The sequence below is a fragment of the Pogonomyrmex barbatus genome, unplaced genomic scaffold (genome assembly GCF_055798465.1).
Source record: "Pogonomyrmex barbatus isolate J1 unplaced genomic scaffold, ASM5579846v1 scaffold2, whole genome shotgun sequence".
NCBI lineage: Eukaryota > Metazoa > Arthropoda > Insecta > Hymenoptera > Formicidae > Pogonomyrmex > Pogonomyrmex barbatus.
The window spans coordinates 341,901-360,980 of NW_028297116.1; the positions used below are offsets into that span (position 1 = coordinate 341,901).

General features: G+C 30.8%; 6 protein-coding genes across 15 annotated transcripts; 3 read left to right on the plus strand and 3 right to left on the minus strand.

Annotated features, from left to right (window-relative positions):
• The first annotated feature begins 732 nt into the window (after nt 1-732).
• On the plus strand, nt 733-2,303 carry LOC105425974 (chromobox protein homolog 5). 2 transcript variants are annotated; one of them, XM_089077605.1, is made up of 4 exons: nt 739-1,096; nt 1,173-1,547; nt 1,675-1,887; nt 2,021-2,303. In XM_089077605.1, the coding sequence occupies exons 3-4, from the start codon at nt 1,763-1,765 to the stop codon at nt 2,139-2,141; spliced, it is 246 nt and encodes an 81-aa protein (XP_088933731.1). In that variant the 5' UTR covers nt 739-1,096; nt 1,173-1,547; nt 1,675-1,762; the 3' UTR covers nt 2,142-2,303. The 2 variants fall into 2 exon arrangements, with proteins under 2 accessions (XP_011635320.1, XP_088933731.1); XM_011637018.3 differs by having other exon boundaries at nt 733-1,547; nt 1,678-1,887.
• A 462-nt stretch (nt 2,304-2,765) lies between these two features.
• Nucleotides 2,766-8,365, minus strand: LOC105425973 (uncharacterized). Of its 5 annotated transcripts, none has more exons than XM_011637013.3 (9): nt 8,124-8,365; nt 7,404-7,580; nt 7,123-7,329; nt 6,855-7,012; nt 6,348-6,685; nt 5,330-5,940; nt 4,575-5,023; nt 4,181-4,428; nt 2,766-3,790 (listed from the first exon to the last, which is right to left on the minus strand). In XM_011637013.3, the coding sequence occupies exons 2-9, from the start codon at nt 7,536-7,538 to the stop codon at nt 3,594-3,596; spliced, it is 2,343 nt and encodes a 780-aa protein (XP_011635315.2). In that variant the 5' UTR covers nt 7,539-7,580; nt 8,124-8,365; the 3' UTR covers nt 2,766-3,593. The 5 variants fall into 5 exon arrangements, with proteins under 5 accessions (XP_011635315.2, XP_011635317.2, XP_011635316.2 ...); XM_011637015.3 differs by having other exon boundaries at nt 7,123-7,314; nt 7,943-8,365; XM_011637014.3 differs by having other exon boundaries at nt 7,123-7,320; nt 7,943-8,365.
• A 1,009-nt stretch (nt 8,366-9,374) lies between these two features.
• Nucleotides 9,375-11,027, plus strand: boca (LDLR chaperone boca). The gene is made up of 6 exons (XM_011637006.3): nt 9,375-9,531; nt 9,767-10,000; nt 10,111-10,185; nt 10,298-10,458; nt 10,545-10,683; nt 10,766-11,027. Exons 2-6 carry the CDS (start codon nt 9,851-9,853, stop codon nt 10,832-10,834), a joined length of 594 nt encoding a protein of 197 aa, XP_011635308.2. The 5' UTR covers nt 9,375-9,531; nt 9,767-9,850; the 3' UTR covers nt 10,835-11,027.
• On the minus strand, nt 10,957-12,754 carry LOC105425972 (mitotic-spindle organizing protein 1). 2 transcript variants are annotated; one of them, XM_011637007.3, is made up of 2 exons: nt 12,504-12,754; nt 10,957-11,362 (listed from the first exon to the last, which is right to left on the minus strand). In XM_011637007.3, the coding sequence occupies exons 1-2, from the start codon at nt 12,515-12,517 to the stop codon at nt 11,101-11,103; spliced, it is 276 nt and encodes a 91-aa protein (XP_011635309.1). In that variant the 5' UTR covers nt 12,518-12,754; the 3' UTR covers nt 10,957-11,100. The 2 variants fall into 2 exon arrangements, with proteins under 2 accessions (XP_011635309.1, XP_011635313.1); XM_011637011.3 differs by having other exon boundaries at nt 12,556-12,752.
• Nucleotides 12,755-12,869: 115 nt separating this feature from the next.
• On the plus strand, nt 12,870-14,302 carry LOC105425969 (uncharacterized). Of its 3 annotated transcripts, none has more exons than XM_011637005.3 (3): nt 12,870-13,048; nt 13,422-13,778; nt 14,009-14,302. In XM_011637005.3, exons 2-3 carry the CDS (start codon nt 13,435-13,437, stop codon nt 14,202-14,204), a joined length of 540 nt encoding a protein of 179 aa, XP_011635307.2. In that variant the 5' UTR covers nt 12,870-13,048; nt 13,422-13,434; the 3' UTR covers nt 14,205-14,302. The 3 variants fall into 3 exon arrangements, with proteins under 3 accessions (XP_011635307.2, XP_088933725.1, XP_011635306.2); XM_089077599.1 differs by having other exon boundaries at nt 12,871-13,048; nt 13,405-13,778; XM_011637004.3 differs by having other exon boundaries at nt 12,872-13,048; nt 13,402-13,778.
• A 681-nt stretch (nt 14,303-14,983) lies between these two features.
• Nucleotides 14,984-18,310, minus strand: ArfGAP1 (ADP-ribosylation factor GTPase-activating protein 1). Of its 2 annotated transcripts, XM_011637002.3 has the most exons (9): nt 18,151-18,310; nt 17,676-17,762; nt 17,148-17,429; nt 16,733-16,941; nt 16,219-16,333; nt 16,055-16,144; nt 15,740-15,799; nt 15,424-15,605; nt 14,984-15,303 (listed from the first exon to the last, which is right to left on the minus strand). In XM_011637002.3, the coding sequence occupies exons 2-9, from the start codon at nt 17,733-17,735 to the stop codon at nt 15,087-15,089; spliced, it is 1,215 nt and encodes a 404-aa protein (XP_011635304.2). In that variant the 5' UTR covers nt 17,736-17,762; nt 18,151-18,310; the 3' UTR covers nt 14,984-15,086. The 2 variants fall into 2 exon arrangements, with proteins under 2 accessions (XP_011635304.2, XP_011635305.2); XM_011637003.3 differs by lacking the exon at nt 15,740-15,799.
• Nucleotides 18,311-19,080: the final 770 nt, after the last annotated feature.

A 19,080-nucleotide genomic window follows, 5' to 3' on the forward strand; every position in this document is an offset into this window, starting at 1 on the left:
TTCAGTTTCTCAACTTTGTTGTTTTCCTTCATTTCTTTCTTTTGTTTTTTTTATTTTTTTCATTTTTTTTATTTTTTTTTTCCTTCTTTTTTTTAATAAATTTTTATCCATGAACAAAGATTAGAAATTATTATTTTTCACCATCTTTGATTAATTTAATGAGCCGATTATTCCATTGGAATTAACCAATTGCGATTATTATTAAATTTGTCAATTCCAGAATAATCGACAGATTATGGGTGCAGTTAATTAGATATCACAAATGTTTCAAATGAATTTTGTATCAATTAATTGATAAAATTCTTTATTTTAATTGGTCAATCAAATACTTCGAAGAAAGATTTTGACCACACTTCAAATTAATTGAAGATGAAAAAAATCCTTATTAAATGCTTTCGATTTGATGAGATAAATCGACATAAACGTCCTTCTACCTTGGCATGAATAACAAAGATAAAACGATACTTGTATTGATTTGTGTCATTAAATGGAAAATACCCATTAGTCTCGGTCCACAATAGGCATTTAATCTTTAAGCCGTTAAGAAATTGACCAATCATAGTCGATTATTCTTTTCATATTAGATTATGATTGGTCAATTCTTACGTCTTAAAGCTTAAATCACCTATTGTGGACCGACACTTATGCGTCGTCTACAATAACGAAATAAGCTGTAAGCATAAGAAATTGACCAATCGTGATCGATTTATAGAAGAACAAGCGATTGTGTTTGATCAATTTTTTACGGCTTTCTTCTCTATTGTGGACGCATTATGAGTATGTTCGAACCAGTCAAAGCAATTAGATTATTTGTCGAACAATTAAACATGATTGGTTCTTATCTGTGGATCAATTGTTTTGAACATGTTCTATAATTCGGCCAATAGAATAACTTTAATTTTATTTGCTCTGTCTCGATTGGTTCATTTCTAACCAATTAATAAACCTTCTATCTACGTATTTCAATACTTTAAGTTACTGTGACGGTTAACCGTAATGTAAAAAGACTCTTTTTATATGATGGACTCTTTTTTGTGGTTGTAACCTTAGAGTGTTTGTTTACTGTTGTGATTTGATACATCGGAAGAAACTATCGGTGAAAACTACTTATTCAGAGCTCTTCATCTGGGAGCACGTAAAAAAAAAGAAAATATTGTTGTGATTCATTGCAGTTGGTTAAAAACAAGATTTGTAAACTGAAACCATTTATCTTCCTTCACATAAAGAGAATTCTCCACGCAAAGTTATATTGTCGAAGACATGTAACTAATATCCGTTCTTTCCTATATACTTGCTATCAATGACACGAATGTGTAACATGCTGAATTCTTGTGATAAATTGGTGACGTATACGCGCAATAACTCTTTATCTTATTCATCCTATTTCATAGAACAAATGAAAATGATTATTAATATTATAATACATCGAAGAACATTATAACACATATATGTACATATATATATATTGTGTATAATTGTGAACTGGACTGTAAATAAAACTGTGGTGGTTGGAAAAATCATTTGAATCTTCAGCATAGCAAATGCAAGTAAGCAATTTTTTTCTAATTATCTTGGCAATTTTTAGCCTATTTTTAAATATCTAATTAGAGTTCTCTATAAATTATTGAAATTTCAATTTGTCTCAATTTATTTGTTCTTGGGATTTATTTTCAGCAGAGATAATTTTTTTGTCATGTTACATGCAAGACAAGTATCAGGATATTAAAATAAAAAGAAATTTTATATTGACTTTCTTGATGAGATGAGCAACAGAAGAAAGGTTGTGGAAGGCAATAGTAGTGAGCAGGGATTCAAGAGAGGATTGGAAGCAGATAAAATCCTTGGCTCAGCAGATGACAATGGAGAGCTGATGTATTTGATGCAGTGGTAAATATATATCTGTGATTCATGATATGCATTAGTTGGATACACAAATATAAAAAAATAGAAGTTAACACAAACAAGTTCGAGAATGTTTGAGACTGAATTGATAATGAATAAGATGATTTTGTTTCCATAGGAAAGGAACAGATGCGGTTGACATGGTATCTGCTAAAGAAGCTAATGCTAAATGTCCTCAAATAGTTATTCGATTTTATGAGGATAGAATAACCTGGAATAAAGCGAAAGCAAAGGTATAAGGTAAATTTGCTTCCTTGAAGAAGCTACATTTAAATTTTTTGACTTATAATAAATTTACATTGATATAATAATGACATAAATGTACAATAGATTTTAAAAGAAAACTTTAATTGTAATAATGAAATGTAATAAACGTTTTTCTATTCTTTTTTTTTGAATAATATTGTTTAATTCTTGAATCATTATTTAAATCATTCTTTCAGTGATATATTTATTCCTTTCAGTTATACTTTTCTGAATCTGCATGTATATTTTTGTTACTATGTGTATTTTTTTGACCTGTAATTTCTGAACAGAGTGGGAAATTTAATTTTACAAAATATCATTCAGTTTTTCCAGTTACCAGAACAGAAACAAAAATATTTCCTAATTTATCAATAAAATAGGATATATGAGATAATTTAGAATATGAAATTAAATCCTTATTTTGTATATTTCATTTCAAATGTAGAAAAAAATTACAAAAATGTGTTACTTTTATATTTTTATTATGTTTTATTATGTAAATATATGCATATAAAATAAATATATTAAATATATATTATTTTTTATATTTTATATATGTATGTATACATATTAAACAAGATGTACAGCTGAAAAGAAAAAATTTTAATTCATGAATATGCAGTTTTTTATTCATTTTATTCGTTCGAAGATAGAGGCAAATACAATGAACGATATATCACACTGTTTATACACGGTTATTTTATTATTATCAACTTACCTTTCCTAATTTTTGTATATATATAATGTGTATGTTGTGTATATACATATCCGTACATAAATTGAAATGCTATGTTTCTAACATAGTCATTTTATTTACAAGTTCTGTGCTTAATTATACATGTTAATAACAGAAGTCAATGAGATCCTGGAGTATCTTAATCTTCCATAGCAACAGATCATAACTACAAATTTTCAGAAAATCGAGATTTAATATAGAAAAACATTTTTATATTAGTAAAATTTTATCAAAAATATTTTACCGTTGTCAATAACATTTTTGTATAATTTTATTAAAACTATATTTAAATCGAAATTCTTTGGTCTTTAAAATGATTTTAAAATCATTAGATTCGTCTTAAAAAAAAAAACAAAATGTTTAAATTTGTGAAATTTCTCGATTTTCCGACAATTGATTTTCGAACGCAAATGAAAAGATAACATGGTATGGATTTATTATATACATTTAAGCTAATGTCTTATCGTAAAATGACATCATTTGAGAAAAGAAATACAATAGCCCATATCGAACTATCAATTTTGAAAGTTAATACGACTATCGACTACGCTTGATACAATGAGGCGTCAATTAACTGATTTAGATTTCAGTCTAAAATGTGAATCGGCAGTCGAGTTGGCTTCATAATCGATAGTCTATTATAGGCTTAAAGAAATTCGAGCAATGACGATATGAGTACAGTATTATACATGTTCGTGACTGGGAAAAATCAGAACTTTCTCGGTCGACCACGTTTCCGGGGAGATGTAATTTTACGTGTACTCGGCCGGGCGCGCAATTTCCTCCGTAGTATTCTAGACGAGCTGCCAGAGTTGCGCTGGGCATCGTTATGCATTTTCAAGTGCTGCAGGAACATTAACCTAGACTTGATGAGCTTCTTGCATATATGACACTTGTGAAGTTGCTCTACAAGGAAAATAACAATGAAATTAAAAAGATGATCTAGAGTAAGTAATCTTGAGTTTCACTTGCTATTTTATATCTACTGTGATGTATTAACTCGCTATTTAATTTGTCATTGAGAAAAAAAAACAATTAGTATCTGTATCAATTATGCGTACGAAAAAAATGTCATAAAAAAAATCAAATTACAATCTATTTTCGAAATAAAAATGAATAAAAATTAAGATATAATATTATATCTTAATATATTTTTATATTTTTCATAAAGATAGATTCTTATCTAAAGATAGTTTTTTTGTTTTTAGTAATTTGTGTATCAAGAGACTTTTCATTCAGTATATATTAAAATTTGTCATCTTAATCATTCAATTTTTCGTTAATTTTGATACGTACCAGATTTCTTAGTGCCATGATGCAAGCTGTGCGCATTTAGCAAAGCGGTACTTGGAAACCATCGACCGCAATCCGCGCAATTGAGTTTGTTTGCCTCCAATGAGCGATTCTTTTGTTTCCGTTTTCTCTTTACTTTGACAAGCGTACGGAGTTCTCTCTTTGTTATACTGTTGTCGTCAACTGATTCCTCCTCTTCCGTTAAAGACGTTTCCTTCTGTTGAACTGATCTCAAGGATTTACTCGGACTTCTAACAAATAAATAACAAGAAATTGAAAAGACGAAGACCAAAAAAAAGAGAAGAAAAAGAAGTTTTTTGAGACCAATGATTAAAATTATATTAAAATTTGTGATTTTATGCGCCAAAATAGAAAACAAACATTAATTCGCACTTACTTCGCTGGAGAAAGGTTCAACCTGTGCTTCTTTCTCTGCGAGTGCATTGCACGAGCGTGACGTGCCAGAGCGACGACTTCATCAAATTTCTCTTGGCAGATCTTGCAGGTGTATTGTTTTTTGACCCGTTGATTTTCATCTTTACTCTTCGGCGATTTCTGACATACCAAAAGATGCATAGACAAAGTACGTCGATAACGAAATTTCCTGGGACAATACTTGCATCGTATTGCACCATTGAGCTTTGTCAAACGACCAGGCTGCCATTCATCTTCTTCTTCTTCTTCTTCTTCCTCATCATCGCCGTTTTCAGAGTCCGTCACCATAATGATTTCGTTCTCTTTATCGCTGGAGTACTTGTCCTTGCTATCATCTAAAGTGATCTCTACCACATTGCGTCTCGTCTGTTGTTCGTCTTCATCCATATCTAGATCGATTACTTCCACGACCTATCGAATAAGTTTCGACACATTAAAAAGTTAATTCAAGTCAGAATTTGTTAATGATTAAAAATATCGTAAATTGCTTCAAGATTTTTTTTTATTCTCTCTGAAAAGCTCTGAAATTTCATGACTTCTAATCATAAAATATACATAATTATTAATCGTTAAGTAAAAACAATTTAAAAGTATCAAAAAAAAAAAATAAAATAAAATCAACAGATCATGTTCACAAATTTAAACATGAAATTTTCGAGAGTATGAATATGACAGTTTTTTATTGATTTATTGATAGTTTCTGTGAAAGGCATTTACCTTTCGCCGCTTCTTCCGCTTGATTCGCTTCGTCTCTTTGATTCTTTTCGCCATAGTATCACGTAACTGCGAATGCAACTGTCGTCTCCGAGTACGTTTCTTATCGGCCATGTCCTCATTCAACATTGATGCCGGTTGGATGATAATCTCCCCGTCATCTCGGTCTACAGAGATCAGTTGCTGCTTCCGCGACCGCTTGACCTTCAATGGTGTCTGTAGAGTTGTCGATGGTGATGAATCGGTCAATGTATCGATCAATCGTTGCCGATCATTCTCCGAACCGGAAAAACATGTTCGATCAGTCATCGATTGTGGTGACATGCGAAACTCAAGTTCATCCCCGACTTCATTCGATAATTCAATCTTCTTTGAAAAGTTCTCCTGGCTATTTGAAGAGTGGTCGTTCTGCGATTTGTTGAATTTTTTGTCATTTTTTTCCGACGTCCTTTTGCGAGAATTTTTCATATTTTGTAATGTCGCTTGAATCTCGTCGAACGTCAGTTCCGAGTCTGACTGATGATCACCTTCTAGGAAGATATATTGAACGGTTGAACGCTCTATCAGCTCTTCTTCGGAATCGAGATCATCCTGACACTCATCCAGCTGTTCGGCTAAAAAAAATGTGTTTTTCAGACTACATACATTTGTAGAACATACCTGTTGCCTATGTTCTGCGTAATTATTTATAACAAATTATTCGTGTACAACAAAATTTTCATAATTTTCCTATAGAATAATTTTTATAGAGTAATATTATTCTTTGTTATAATTTTAAATTACAAATATTACTCTTGTACATAAGAATAAATATTTCTGTATTAATTGCACGAATTCATTTAAATCAATGTTTATAATAAAAGAATCTAAATTATCGCTCAAAATTTTAATAATTTTAAAATTACATACATTTTTTCCATAGGCTAAAATTTACATAAAAAAGTTAAAAGTTATATTAAAATTTCAAAACAATCTTACAATTTATATTTGATACATTTATTATTAGTCCTTTTGTACATACCGATATTCACAAAACTATCATCCATCATTAAATACGTAATATCTGATTGTTCATCGACAGTTGTGTGAATACTATCACTAGACTTTGAGTTAATTTTGACAGACTCATCATAGTTTTGGTAGATTTCATAATTGGTTTCTAGTTCGCTGTTTTCTTCCTGTGCAATATCTTTCTTACTGTTGATTGACGTGTCGCAGGAAGTTCTATCATTCTCTTCTTCAAATTCCTCTTCACGATAAAACATCGGTGGATGAGCAGTCAACACTCGTTTCTTCATCTGCGACGGTTTTTTCACCGTTCGTACAGCTCCCTCGCCTATTAAACGTTCTACATCTGCTCTGTAATCACATTTGTGACTGTAATTCTTATAATCAATAGATTAAATAAAAAAACAAGGAGACTAAAATCAAGATCACTTTCTAGTTAAAACCAAGTCTTTTATTGAAAAAAAAAAAACTACACTTTAAGAAACAAGATTTTCAACTTTTGCTTTTTTTACATACTTACTTCATAAGAAATTGAAAGTTACTCGGAGGTTCGCCAGATTCGTCATAAACAGTCACAGCAAATATTTCATCTGAATTTTCCACGGCGTAAAGAGCCAACTGTTGCCCCGACGCAGTGACAAAAGTGGCAATCGTCTCCTCCTCCTCCTCTTCATTTTCCTGTGCATTATATTCAGTTATACGTTTAGTTATAATTTGTTATACATATCACAACAAAGTAAAAATAATTATGTAAAAATAATCACGTAGCTAATTTTTATCCAAAGTACCTTTGAAGTGAATGCATCAACATCAGTCAAATCACAATCTTTTATTGAATCTGCTTTTGAAACAGCAGCACTGGATGATTCAAAATCATTGGACTCATTGTCACAGCTGTCCAGATCTGCTGTTTGTTCAAAATATATAGTTGCCTCTGTATGATGATCAACTTTATCCTCTGATTGTCCATTTGTAACTAACTGTTCCTTAACAATCTGTAAAATGTGGCAACTTTATTAATTTATCAAAGTTGATCAACTTAAAAATCAATCATGTATCAACTCTTTACCGGACTTTCCCCAATACTCTCATGATTCAACCAAACTGTGCATTGCTCTAGTTCATTCTCCATAAAGATGGGTTTAGCAATGGTTTCTCGAGACACCACATAAACATCTGATTTGCTAGTAAGCGACATGTCCATGATTCAATTCGATGACATCATTGATATAGTCATACTTACTATCTGTAAAATTGCATAGAATAGCATTTTAATTAATAGAGAGAAATGAATTTAATTAATTATATTTTGAATAACCCAACACCGACACGCATATGCAAATGTCTTTCCGATGTGAATCATGTGAGCCTGTACTCACGTGCACATCTGTATTTATATTAACATACTTCAAATATAGATGTAGTAATCGATCAATATATATCGATACAGTTTATCTAACGTGCGATAATAGCGTTTTAACTACTTCTACAAGCAGCATTCGTTAACGCGCAAATAGCGTCATTGAGGATCCTAATTATTGACAATCCTCGCTGAGAGGCGAAGGATCGTCATTATTGTCGTGGTACGATGATCGTTTGCGTTCCTACCTATTGCTTCTCGTTTTAAACGAATAGACGTCTAAATCGCGAGATCGCGATCGTCGCTCATGAGCGAGCGAATCCTCGTAGATTCTAAATGCGTTGCGTAAACCGCTCGGAGGTTATGTTCGTCCCCCGCGATCGCTCGTCGCGGAACGAGGGAGGGACGGGGAGTAGCCGGGATGCATACTTGCTAATATATGTAAATACGCGCACGACGGGCGCTTCGCTTCCTTCCGAGAAGTGTGGCACGTCTGCAACGTTCACCAGGTTTGCGACGGCAAACGGCATAGCATTGGGCGTTGAACGATATAGCGAATGCAACGAGCCTTTCGTTTCTGTTTTCTTTCTTTTTTTACGCTATATATACGGAAAACGCGTAGGTCACCCCCGTCGCCGTCTCAATTATCCGCCATTGGATGGGACTCTCAAGAGAGAATCTGATAAGGTCCAATTTATGATTGTGCGGTCATTAAGGTGCAAAAAAATCTATAGTTTATGTCGCGTATATTGTAGGTCAGTTCTTGAGAATAGACCTTAAACATAAATGTAAGAATATGCATCTACTAGATGCATCTACTAGAATCATTTATCGAGCGCTTAATGAGCTCTTGTATATCCGATTGATATATTTTTCTATAGATCAAAAAGCTAAAATACTAAGATGGTCGCAACGATTTTTCTTCTTTTTTTATTTCTAACGGCTAAAAGAATTCACTTCATCCATATATCTTTATCTTAATATCTTAATATCCTTACATTATAAATGATTTTTTTTTTCAAATGAACTTTTGCATCATTCATCTTTTTGTCTTTTTTTTGCTTCACATTAGAGAAGAAAATTCAGTTAAAAAGAACAGACTTTAGATCGCGTGCGAATTAACATGAAAAATAGCACTGCGTACCTCAGACTTTAATCTGTGGTATCAAGACTGCGTTTCGACATTCACTGCCAATATAGAAAATATATGCTTTAAGTCACGTATATTATAGATTTTCAGTACTGGCAGTGAATTTCGAAACGCAGCCCAAGATGGACGCAACGATCTTTTTTTTTAGGCCGATATTCATAGTCAAATCTTAAGTCTTGTGTCCACGATATTAGAAATCGGTCCGAGATCTCGGATGGAAAAAAATTGACCGCATTGATTAATTGGCCGAATTATTCAAACGCAATTGGTCAATTCTCTTTCCATCCGAGATCTCGGACTAATTTCTAGCATCGTGGACACAAGGCATTATAGGCTTTCTACATAGATTGAATATATTAAGAATACTCGATTATGATCAATTTTTAGTTTCTGACTTATGTTTTATTACTAATAGCTTATTGTAGAAAGCCTATTATATTTAAGATTGCTTAAGTATTGTCTTAAGAGATTATCAACCAATCACAAAGTCGTATTAGCATATTAAGACATCACTTAGGATGGTCTTAAAATAAGAATCGACTATGAATACCGGCCTTACTCCTCAACTATGTGTTTCCCTCCTTTCAATTGATACGCGACGATCAACGCGACATCTTCTGACCTGACTACTAATGATATGACGTAGATGATCGTAGGTGACTGGAGCTGAAGGACGATTGATAAGAGGTAGTAAATCGGCGCGATATATTTTAAATATTTCTCACGCATTTCGTCATTATTACATTTAAAATTCTTAGATCTTTCATATATTTCTGTTCTTCTATTGTATTTTGAAATTGATGTAACTTCAAATATATATTAATCGACGCAATTTAAATGGTCCTACAACGTTCGAAAGCTCAGTCAATTTCCGGTTGTGAATCAAAGCGAATAAAATAAGAGATTTCTTTTAAATTTTCAGAGATACAAGTTTGCGGAATGTTCATAGAGCGTATCACAAGAAATTATTTCTGATAAAGACACAATTCCTCATCAATTGCTTAAAATGATATCAAGGATTATCATTTCGTGTCTTGTGCTCTTTGCTATAGTGACAACATCGGTCTCAAAAGAGAAGAAAAGAAAATCGTGGAAGGAAAAGGATATACGTGACTATACAGATGCTGATATGGAAAATTTATTGGATCAGTGGGAAGTATGGCCGTTATACCGAATTCTCAGATTAATAAAAAAAAATTTATTTCTTCTTAATATGACTGTTACAATGTAAACAAAGTAGACTTTGATTAATATGATATGTAATAGGAAAACGAAGAACCCCTGGAACCAGATGAATTGCCAATATATTTGCAACCTAATCCAAAGATAGATGTGTCCAAGGTAACATGTTATTTCATTGTGTTTATGTTTTTTATATTAAGAATTTATAGATATTGATCTAAAGGTCAACCAAGTCAGTTTTGTCTTAATGAGCAAAACTTCTATCATATAGCTAGATATAAAAAATCCAGAAAGTATGATACAAGTGACAAAAAAAGGAAGAAATGTCATGATGTTCGTAGATCTTCGGTCAGATGTCTCCAAAGAGCAGGCTGAAATCATGACGCAAATCTGGCAAACTGGTTTGCAAAATAATCATATCACTGTAGAAAGGTAGAACTTTTTGTTACATGCTATTATGTGAAGATTTCAAGAATATTACAGGATAAAAAAAAATAGTAAAAATGTTTATTATGTAGATACCCAATTGAAAATAACCGCTACATATTCATGTTCCACGATGGATCTCAGGCTATTGAGGGCAAAAATTATTTGTTACAGCATTCTGAGATAACTCAAATTACTGTTGATGGGCAGTCGTATTATCCACGGTTAAAGGTAATAATGACGTATTAATAAATTCTGTGTTTGCAAATTCTTTTATGAAAGATAAAGTAACCATTGATTTTTTGTTTTTTAGCCAGGGCAAAATTTTATAGTTGATGAATCGCTGAAAAAGTCAAGTGTCAAAACAAAAGTTGAATTATAATCTCGGTTCAATTATGCTCAAATGCGCTCATACGTTGTTGCTACATTATTTTCTACATTATTTTTATACAGAAGTATTATTTACATATTTTTTTCTTTCTCTTATAGGCACTATGAACAAAGTTTTTATTGAATATTAAATAAATATTGTGCATTTATTAATTTACATAATAAACAAAATATATTATACATTATTTATACATTTGAAAAGTATTTATTGGACAATGTGAAATGAGATTCTGTGGAAGGTATCGTACTTGTTTATGGTCATTTGGTCGCATTAGTTTTGGAGGATTCCAACTGTGCATCATTCATCGCCTTGACCTCTCGCTGAAGTTCCTTTACCACGGTCGCGAGGGCATGTGGATTTACTCCGTTCTCACAGAGTCTAATGCAGATGCTCAGGGTAGTTGGATCCAGATTGGTGTTCAACAGTTTAGAAATCTGATATAAGGTCTGGAACGTCTTACGAGCGGCATTCACCTGGTGATTCACAGGCTCCGGCATGCTGGCTCGCTTCTGTTCCTTTCTAAAAACAAGATAATCTCATGTTGTAACAAACACCTCTCTAATTTATTGTCATTTTTTTAATAAATTTATTATATTCAAAAATCTTTGCAAATTTTTTTAAAATTTTTAAATATAATCATTGAACATTACAAAGCAAAATATACTCTTACATAAAGGAAATCAAATAGAATTTTCTGCTCTTGTTTTTGAATTAAGTAAACTATACGCAACATTAATGTTTCGAAAATTAAATGTTAGCATGATTGTTTCGTGATTCTTATATTGCTAGAAATTTAGTTTAAAAAACAAAAATATCTATAAGTTAATAATAGAAAAATCTGGTTTATTCTTGTAATAATAAACAAAGATTTAACTGAACAGCCGAGCAAATAAGAATGTTATATTAGTTATATTAGCCGAGCAAATAAGAATGTTATATTAGTAGAAAAAAAATTCAATATAGATAAGCCTATGAGACTATGTTCAACAGAAAGACATAATGAGCAATATTTAATAGGCAGAATTTTAGACTGATAATCTTTTCATTTTTTAATTATATATAAAAATTCAAGAAAATTTCTTACATTTCCATTAACAGATTTGCAACAGTAATGGTTCAAAGTCAAAGCTAAATTCTTTCTTTTAATAAGTATTTATGTACTTTTAGTATTTATGAATTATAATCTTAAATTTTGTGTTGTTTGTCACTAATTTATTGGATTTATTGGATTTATTGGATTGGATTTATTATTGGATAAATTTTTTCAAATTTTACTGTTAATTATGTTATGTTAATTATCTTGTGACTGAAGTAATGTCTATTCCTATTAAGAAATCTTTAATTTGCTCTTTACCTCTTTCTAATCCTTGTAGCTAAAAAAAGATGAAAAGTTAAATCAAGATGAAATTTAATTTATATTAATAGAAATAGATACATGTAAAGTTGGAATCTGTTCTTCGATTTTATTTATTACATAAGAAAATATTTATTTTTTTTCTACTTGTGTAACATCCTTTGCTTGTTCTTGGCTCGTAATCAATTATTTATGGCTTAACAGAACTCATTTATAATTTCCATTTTATAATTCCATGAAGAAAAACAATATAAGGATTAGGTTTTCAAATTATCGGATTTTTCTTGTAATCAAAAACTCATTCACCTATCCAAAGACATTCGTTAATCTTGCTTTCTCTCGCGACTCAAATACTCACTCGTCGAGGTTGGACAGCTTTGTAATACAAGGTCATAAACATTCGTTGGGAAAAAGGGATCACCTCGTTCCCCGAAGTTCACAAAAACCGACGTCTCGATCACGATGTAAACACAACTGAACACAACATCGATTTGCACGTGTGTGATGTGTACGTACACAGGTATACAGTGACGATCTGTTTAATAATAATAATAATAGCGTCTAGCACAATGCAATTTTCCAAAAAGACGCACGTGATTGGCTGCCGCGTACTTCTTTCCGCGATTGCTACCAACTTCAAAACGCTGCAACAATTCAAAACCGCATATATGATTGGTTGCTACATATACTCTCGCCAACTTCAAGGCATTGCAATCTGAGAATGCGACGAGTGAAGTGTTATATTGCGAGAAAATTATATTTCATAATTACAGTAATGACAATACATCAATTGCATGTTAATTAATAAAAAAAATTAAATCGTATATTTTAGTGCGATTCTCATTCAAAAGGTATGTTTTAATTTTTTCCTAAAACTTCATGAAAAAACCTAACCTTAACTCGCCGTATTTCATAATTGTTATTGTGATAACGCATAGATTGTACAATGATTAGCACATTAAATCGCGTAAAACGATTATCTAAATAATATAATCAAATTTTTAGAAAAAAGAACTTTAGAAAAAATCACAGTCCGTTGTGACAGAGAAACATAAGTTGTTCATATTATAATTGACTGCGATTATTTGTTATTTGTTTCTTTACCGAAATCTTTATTCTCAGAATAAGCTTAGAATTAGCTTAATAGTTTTTTAGCTAAAAAATATTTTATAGAAAAAAAAAGTGAATTTTTATATTTTTTTAGTAGTGTTATCGTTTCAACAGAGTAATATTTAAAATGGAGATAGATAATTCCAACAATGATACGTCGGATGAAGAAGATCTTTCCTTTGGCAAGAAAGAAGACATCATTACAATATTGAACGATTTCTTCAAATATGGACCTCGAGATCTTCCTCTTAACATTTTCTCAGATATATCTACAGAAGATTGCCATTCTACAATGGATTCTGCAATTAAATTGGCAGGGAATGCTATTAAGAACAAACCTACATTAGTCAATTGGCTACATAGTGATTTATTCAAGAAAAACGAATGTAACGTACCATTAGCATTGTTATTAATCTCATTCTATGAACAGCATCCGTCGTCTGATCAGGAAAATGCAGAATGCAACTTTAGGTATAATATAAAAAATGTCACTCAAAATTCATGATTTTGTGTGTGTGTGTGTACACATCATACATACATACATACATACATATATATATTTATATATATTTAATCTTGTCATGTTTGATACATTATTAAATAACATATCTATTATTTCATCCTTTTTTTCTTTATATCGAATAACTAAATTTGAATTCATAAAATTATTAAAAAAACAATAACTGATGGATGATTTGTAGGGAAATATATAGATTTCTTTACCAAGTCATGACGAATCAACCAATTCCATGTCTCTCGAATGGCTCTGCAAAAGTTTTATACAAACTATTATCAGATGTAATAGAAGAAGTATGGCCAAGTACACAACTGGATATCCTTAATTATTTAAGTGCAGTGCATATCTACAGCAGATCAGCAGTTAGGAGAACATATTAAAAAAAATTAATTTCTGCTAATTTTTGTATATTAATCCTCAGAAGATATCTGTTTTAGGATCTTTTAATTTAAAAAATAAATTACAATTTTTCTCTATACATATATGTAATTATTTCATTTTATTTATTAACGATAATATAAATTGTGTCTATTCATATTTAACAATTGATATTCTATTGTTTGCCACAGATATTTTCGTTATAGAAGGAATATTTTTGTACTTCCTTAAAATAAATTTTATTAAATTTTTTATAATTAATTTTCTAATTACAACGCATGTACAACTGTATGCCGGTCAATACAATGATGACGTAAAAATAATATAAGTATCTTTAAATCCGTATAAACAACTTTTAATGATCCTAATAAATATAAAAATCTTTAAACGGTCCTACATTTACAATGTTATGAGTGTTTTTAAACATTCAGATATTTTCAGGATTAATTTTGATAAAATTTTTGAACTCATCAAAATTATTGATTATCTTTCAGAAATAACGCTGGATACGAAAACAATAAAAAATAACTCGTCCTAGATCTAAGGATTACGTTAATTTTAAATACACTTTACAATATCGAATTCTTTAATTTTCTTGAGACTTGAAGTGTGAATATTTTCAAATTCCACAGAAAAGACTACATTATTGAAGAAATGGATAATTTTTTTATACTGAACGATTAATACGTTAATAATTGCAATTTAACTTATCGTATTACATTATTAAAAATTATACCCTATTTTACAAGGAAAATGGGATACTTTGTAAGAAATACATCTCTTGTAAGAGCATATATCCATTCTCTCTTTAATTCTCTTTAATATTTTTTAAGATTAACATATACCGTCCTCATTCCTTAATTTGCGCTAGTATGATATCAGAGTCAATTATTTAATATTTCCCAAGCATCATCTTCCGCTTTTGAGTTCCAATCCTGTTGTGCTTTATTGTCCGTTTCGAAATTTATCAATGACTCTTCCTTCTTCTCTGCTTTCGGCTGTTTTTTCGAGATTACTGTCTTGCTTGTTTGTTTCGTGTCGTTGCCCCAATCCCAATCGCAGTTCGAGGTATTGGAGGAATCTCCAGCAGAAATGTTGCTTCTGAAATAAGGAACAATTAAAGAATAATTTTTTGCAATTTTAATTTACTAGCGCAAGAGCTTAATAAAACTTATCTAATACAAAATTTTTATACATATTAAAAATTTAAAAAAAACGTACTTTGAACTAGAGCTTCTTACAAGAGACGATTTCTCATTGGAGCGATTTGATTGTATCGAATCGCTATTCTGATACATGTTAGAACATTGATATCGGTCTGTGGAATCATATTGTCTTTGTTGTTCAGCTGAATTGGTCCCAGCAATGTCACCCCATCCTCCTCGTCTTGTTATATCTCCAACCTGTGTATTACTTTTCTTTAATTTATTTTTTAGCATTCACTTATGATTAACTTATAACAGTCATTTCTTAATCTATCATTTAATCCAATGAGAACTGAAATGTCGTTAAAAAAAATAAACAACAGAATTTATACCTTTGTAACCAAATGATTGACCTGAGTTCCTACATCCTCTAATAATGTGCCATCACGAACCTAATAATGTGAATGAAAAAGAAAAATAAAATAAAACTGTAACATTTTAAAAAATTAATAGAATTATAATGAGTTAATACAAGGAATATTAATAAAAATTTAAGCATAATTTTAATAATCAAAGATAAATAAGGAAAATTAGACAAAATAACAAGTTGTAATTCTTAAATATTTTGTAAAAGAAGAAATAAATTTTTAATTTTTTATTAATTTATTATTATATTCAAAATTCTTTTTCAGAATTAGAGCACTTGCCTTTTGTGTTGCAAGTCCTCCGATTTTGATAGCATTCTCGGTAGCTTTGCTTGCTATTTTCGATGCCGAGGAAGAGAATATTGACCAACCCTGCAATAATGAAAAATAATAGATAATTAATTTGTTAATTGCAGAATAAATTTAGTGTACATAATAAATTGTACAGTTGCTAACGAAGAAACTGCAGTATCGAACAGTTCTTGGGATGAACTTTTGGGTGGTGGATCCATTTGATAACCAAAGCCACCATATTTACCACCTTGATTAGGAGGGATATTACTAAAAAAAGATGATGGTTATAAATATTTCGATTATCTTTTAAAGTATGTTTAAAGTATGTTTTAATTCTTACAAAAATATATTTTTGTGATATTCATTGTTAATAAATGCACGCAAATTCTTTCAACATTTAAACTCATTTACACACACCCTTTGTTTAATATTTTTATAATACATTATATATTATACATATATATTATGTTTATCACATATTCTAATGTAAATATATAAATTAGATTTGTTATATTGATCATCTATATTCAAACAATATATTAATATAAATTTTATAAAATCTATACAACTGATTAATAAATTGCAATATACTAAAGATTCAAAACTATATACATATATAGTAACTGTATACAAATATAGAAAACAGAAACATGAATGTAAACTTACTCTGGACGATTGGCATTTTCAGTCTGTTTCTTTGCGAAAAAAGATTCTGTCTGTATCTTCATACTATTTGAGTCCATATTTTGATAAGATGAGGATGAATCATTTTGATATGAGTATTCTTGTCTGCTTTTAACGAATGTTGAAGGCTGGAAATCTTTTGCTATCGAACTACTTGGACTCCAAGGCTCTCCTCTTGCTAGCGTAGCAATCTAGACAAAGAAAATATATAATTAAACAGATTAAAACAACTTTTAATGATCCTAATAATTATAAAAATCTTTAAACGGTCCTATATTTACAATGTTACGAGTGTTTTTAAACACTCAGATATTTTCAGGATTAATTTTGATAAAATTTTTGAGCCCATCAAAATACAGATTTTTATATAAAAGTAATAGGATATAAATTTTCTTACTTTATCTCTATACAATGCCGCCGCTTTTGTATTGTAACGCTGCGAGATGGACATAGATTCATCCCAATCAGGTTGACTGTCAAAGAATTCTCGGGCATTCCTATTGCCACCGACTTTCATCTTCTCCAGTTCTATGTCTTTCCACTTATCCATAGAGACAGAGCGGACAAACGACAAGTGCACACCTAAACCACGATGCTTGCCAGAGCATTCCAGACATATCCAAATGCCATATGTTACAGATACCCATTGTGGATTGTGACTGCCACATTCGAAACATTTCTATAAAATATGCAGCATATTTAAAATCAATTACAAGAAACTATTTGATTTTTCATTTTTCTAGTGTATGTATATGTATGTATATATGTATATATATATATATATATATATATATATATAATATTCACACACACACACACACACACACACACACACACACACACACACACACACACACATACACGCGCGCGCGCGCATATACATACATGTGTATATACTTTATATTCTATTTTCAATTAAACTTACATTGTTCTCATCCCTAGGCTTCAATTCACTTAGCACTCGTCGTGTCCGTGGACTGGCCATGGTCACATTAGTCAATTATCAAAAGCTCTAAAATATAAGAATGTTATATCTAGGAACGATAATAGAAATATTCCCAAAATCCGATAATTTCTTCATAACTATATCTGAGATAAGAAAAGTAATGAAAATACTGTAGAAAATTTAAAAAAGGATGGAAAAATCGCTTACAATCCGATAATTTAAATTCAATAATAAGTTCAATTTTAACATTCAAAATGAAAACCTGTCATGCTAACGAAGATATATAAACTCAGTAAACCTCGTGGTTACGATCATTCGTTTCGACGTAAGGAACAGAGAAAGTGAGAAGTAGTCGAGAAGGTTGAAGCTTGGGAAGAAATTATCTCGATATTGCAATAGCTCAAAATGTCATAAGACTATTACGATCATTATAATAATCAACAAAAATATTCACCTCAAAGCTACGAAGTCATTGTATCGGTTTTTCCTTCCGGGACGAAAAAATCGTATCGGATCCTACGTGGACATATTGCAAAAGTCGGATACAATTTTTGTGCCTAGGGAACTGGCGTTGCTCCGATTGACGTCACACGAAAATGAGTTAGGTTAGGTTAGATTAAATCGTCATTCGCGGGAATGACCGTGCTGCGCGCGATAAAAATGTTGTTTCCGGGGATAATTGAAGTCTCATTATTAAAAATTTGTTAGTTTCATGAGCGCATCAAGAGTTTTCAGAGGATATTTTTATCAATTCTGTTATCACATAAACAATAATTTTTTACGTTAATAAATTGTTTTTTTTTTGGATATTTTAAAGCTTAAAATGTTTTCATATTCCTAATTTTGAATGGGAAAAATATTGGGTTTTATAAATTATAAATTTTATTTTTTTTACTTGAAGAAAATATAGGCAAATGCAATATAGGCAGATATCGATAAGGATTTGCTCTCTCTCCCCGCAGATGCTCGCAGTTAGTTTTCTTTTTTATTTTTTTTTTTTGTCAAAATTTTCAAAAGGCGGACGGATATTCTAACTGTAATAAATGTGTAATAAATGTGTAATAAATGTGTAATAAATGTGTTCTTTCTGACACTAACAACATTCTTAGATCATTTCATCTTTGTTATTCATTAAAAATTAAAAAGATATTGGAGAAACATCTAAACTCTAACAGAAATTATTAGGTTAAGCATTATTAGGTTAAGCCGGCGGCACACGGTGCTCTTTTGACTACTAGATTTCTTGCTGAATTTGTATGCTTGCTGTCGTGATGTTTTCGTGCTGGCTGAGTAGCTAGAATTTTATAGAAGACACTTGACATCTTTATTTATTTATTGTTTTCCTTTTGTCATATTTATTTTCATTTTGACAAATTGTAGCAAA

What these genes read in the sequence shown, in the direction of transcription:
- LOC105425973 (XM_011637013.3), bottom strand. Translation starts at nt 7,538, where the DNA reads ATGGACATGTCGCTTACTAGCAAATCAGATGTTTATGTGGTGTCTCGA. An exon ending in AACTTTCAATTTCTTATGAA is followed by an intron (nt 6,686 to 6,854) that starts GTAAGTATGTAA and finishes ATGTGATTACAG; the next exon opens with AGCAGATGTAGAACGTTTAA. An exon ending in TGATAGTTTTGTGAATATCG is followed by an intron (nt 5,941 to 6,347) that starts GTATGTACAAAA and finishes CATTTTTTTTAG; the next exon opens with CCGAACAGCTGGATGAGTGT.
- LOC105425969 (XM_011637005.3), top strand. Translation starts at nt 13,435, where the DNA reads ATGGAGATAGATAATTCCAACAATGATACGTCGGATGAAGAAGATCTT. An exon ending in AATGCAGAATGCAACTTTAG is followed by an intron (nt 13,779 to 14,008) that starts GTATAATATAAA and finishes GATGATTTGTAG; the next exon opens with GGAAATATATAGATTTCTTT.
- ArfGAP1 (XM_011637002.3), bottom strand. Translation starts at nt 17,735, where the DNA reads ATGGCCAGTCCACGGACACGACGAGTGCTAAGTGAATTGAAGCCTAGG. An exon ending in AGCCTAGGGATGAGAACAAT is followed by an intron (nt 17,430 to 17,675) that starts GTAAGTTTAATT and finishes CATATTTTATAG; the next exon opens with AAATGTTTCGAATGTGGCAG. An exon ending in GAAAATGCCAATCGTCCAGA is followed by an intron (nt 16,334 to 16,732) that starts GTAAGTTTACAT and finishes ATCTTTTTTTAG; the next exon opens with TAATATCCCTCCTAATCAAG.
- LOC105425974 (XM_011637018.3), top strand. Translation starts at nt 1,763, where the DNA reads ATGAGCAACAGAAGAAAGGTTGTGGAAGGCAATAGTAGTGAGCAGGGA. An exon ending in CTGATGTATTTGATGCAGTG is followed by an intron (nt 1,888 to 2,020) that starts GTAAATATATAT and finishes TTGTTTCCATAG; the next exon opens with GAAAGGAACAGATGCGGTTG.
- boca (XM_011637006.3), top strand. Translation starts at nt 9,851, where the DNA reads ATGATATCAAGGATTATCATTTCGTGTCTTGTGCTCTTTGCTATAGTG. An exon ending in CAAAGATAGATGTGTCCAAG is followed by an intron (nt 10,186 to 10,297) that starts GTAACATGTTAT and finishes TCTATCATATAG; the next exon opens with CTAGATATAAAAAATCCAGA. An exon ending in AATCATATCACTGTAGAAAG is followed by an intron (nt 10,459 to 10,544) that starts GTAGAACTTTTT and finishes TTTATTATGTAG; the next exon opens with ATACCCAATTGAAAATAACC.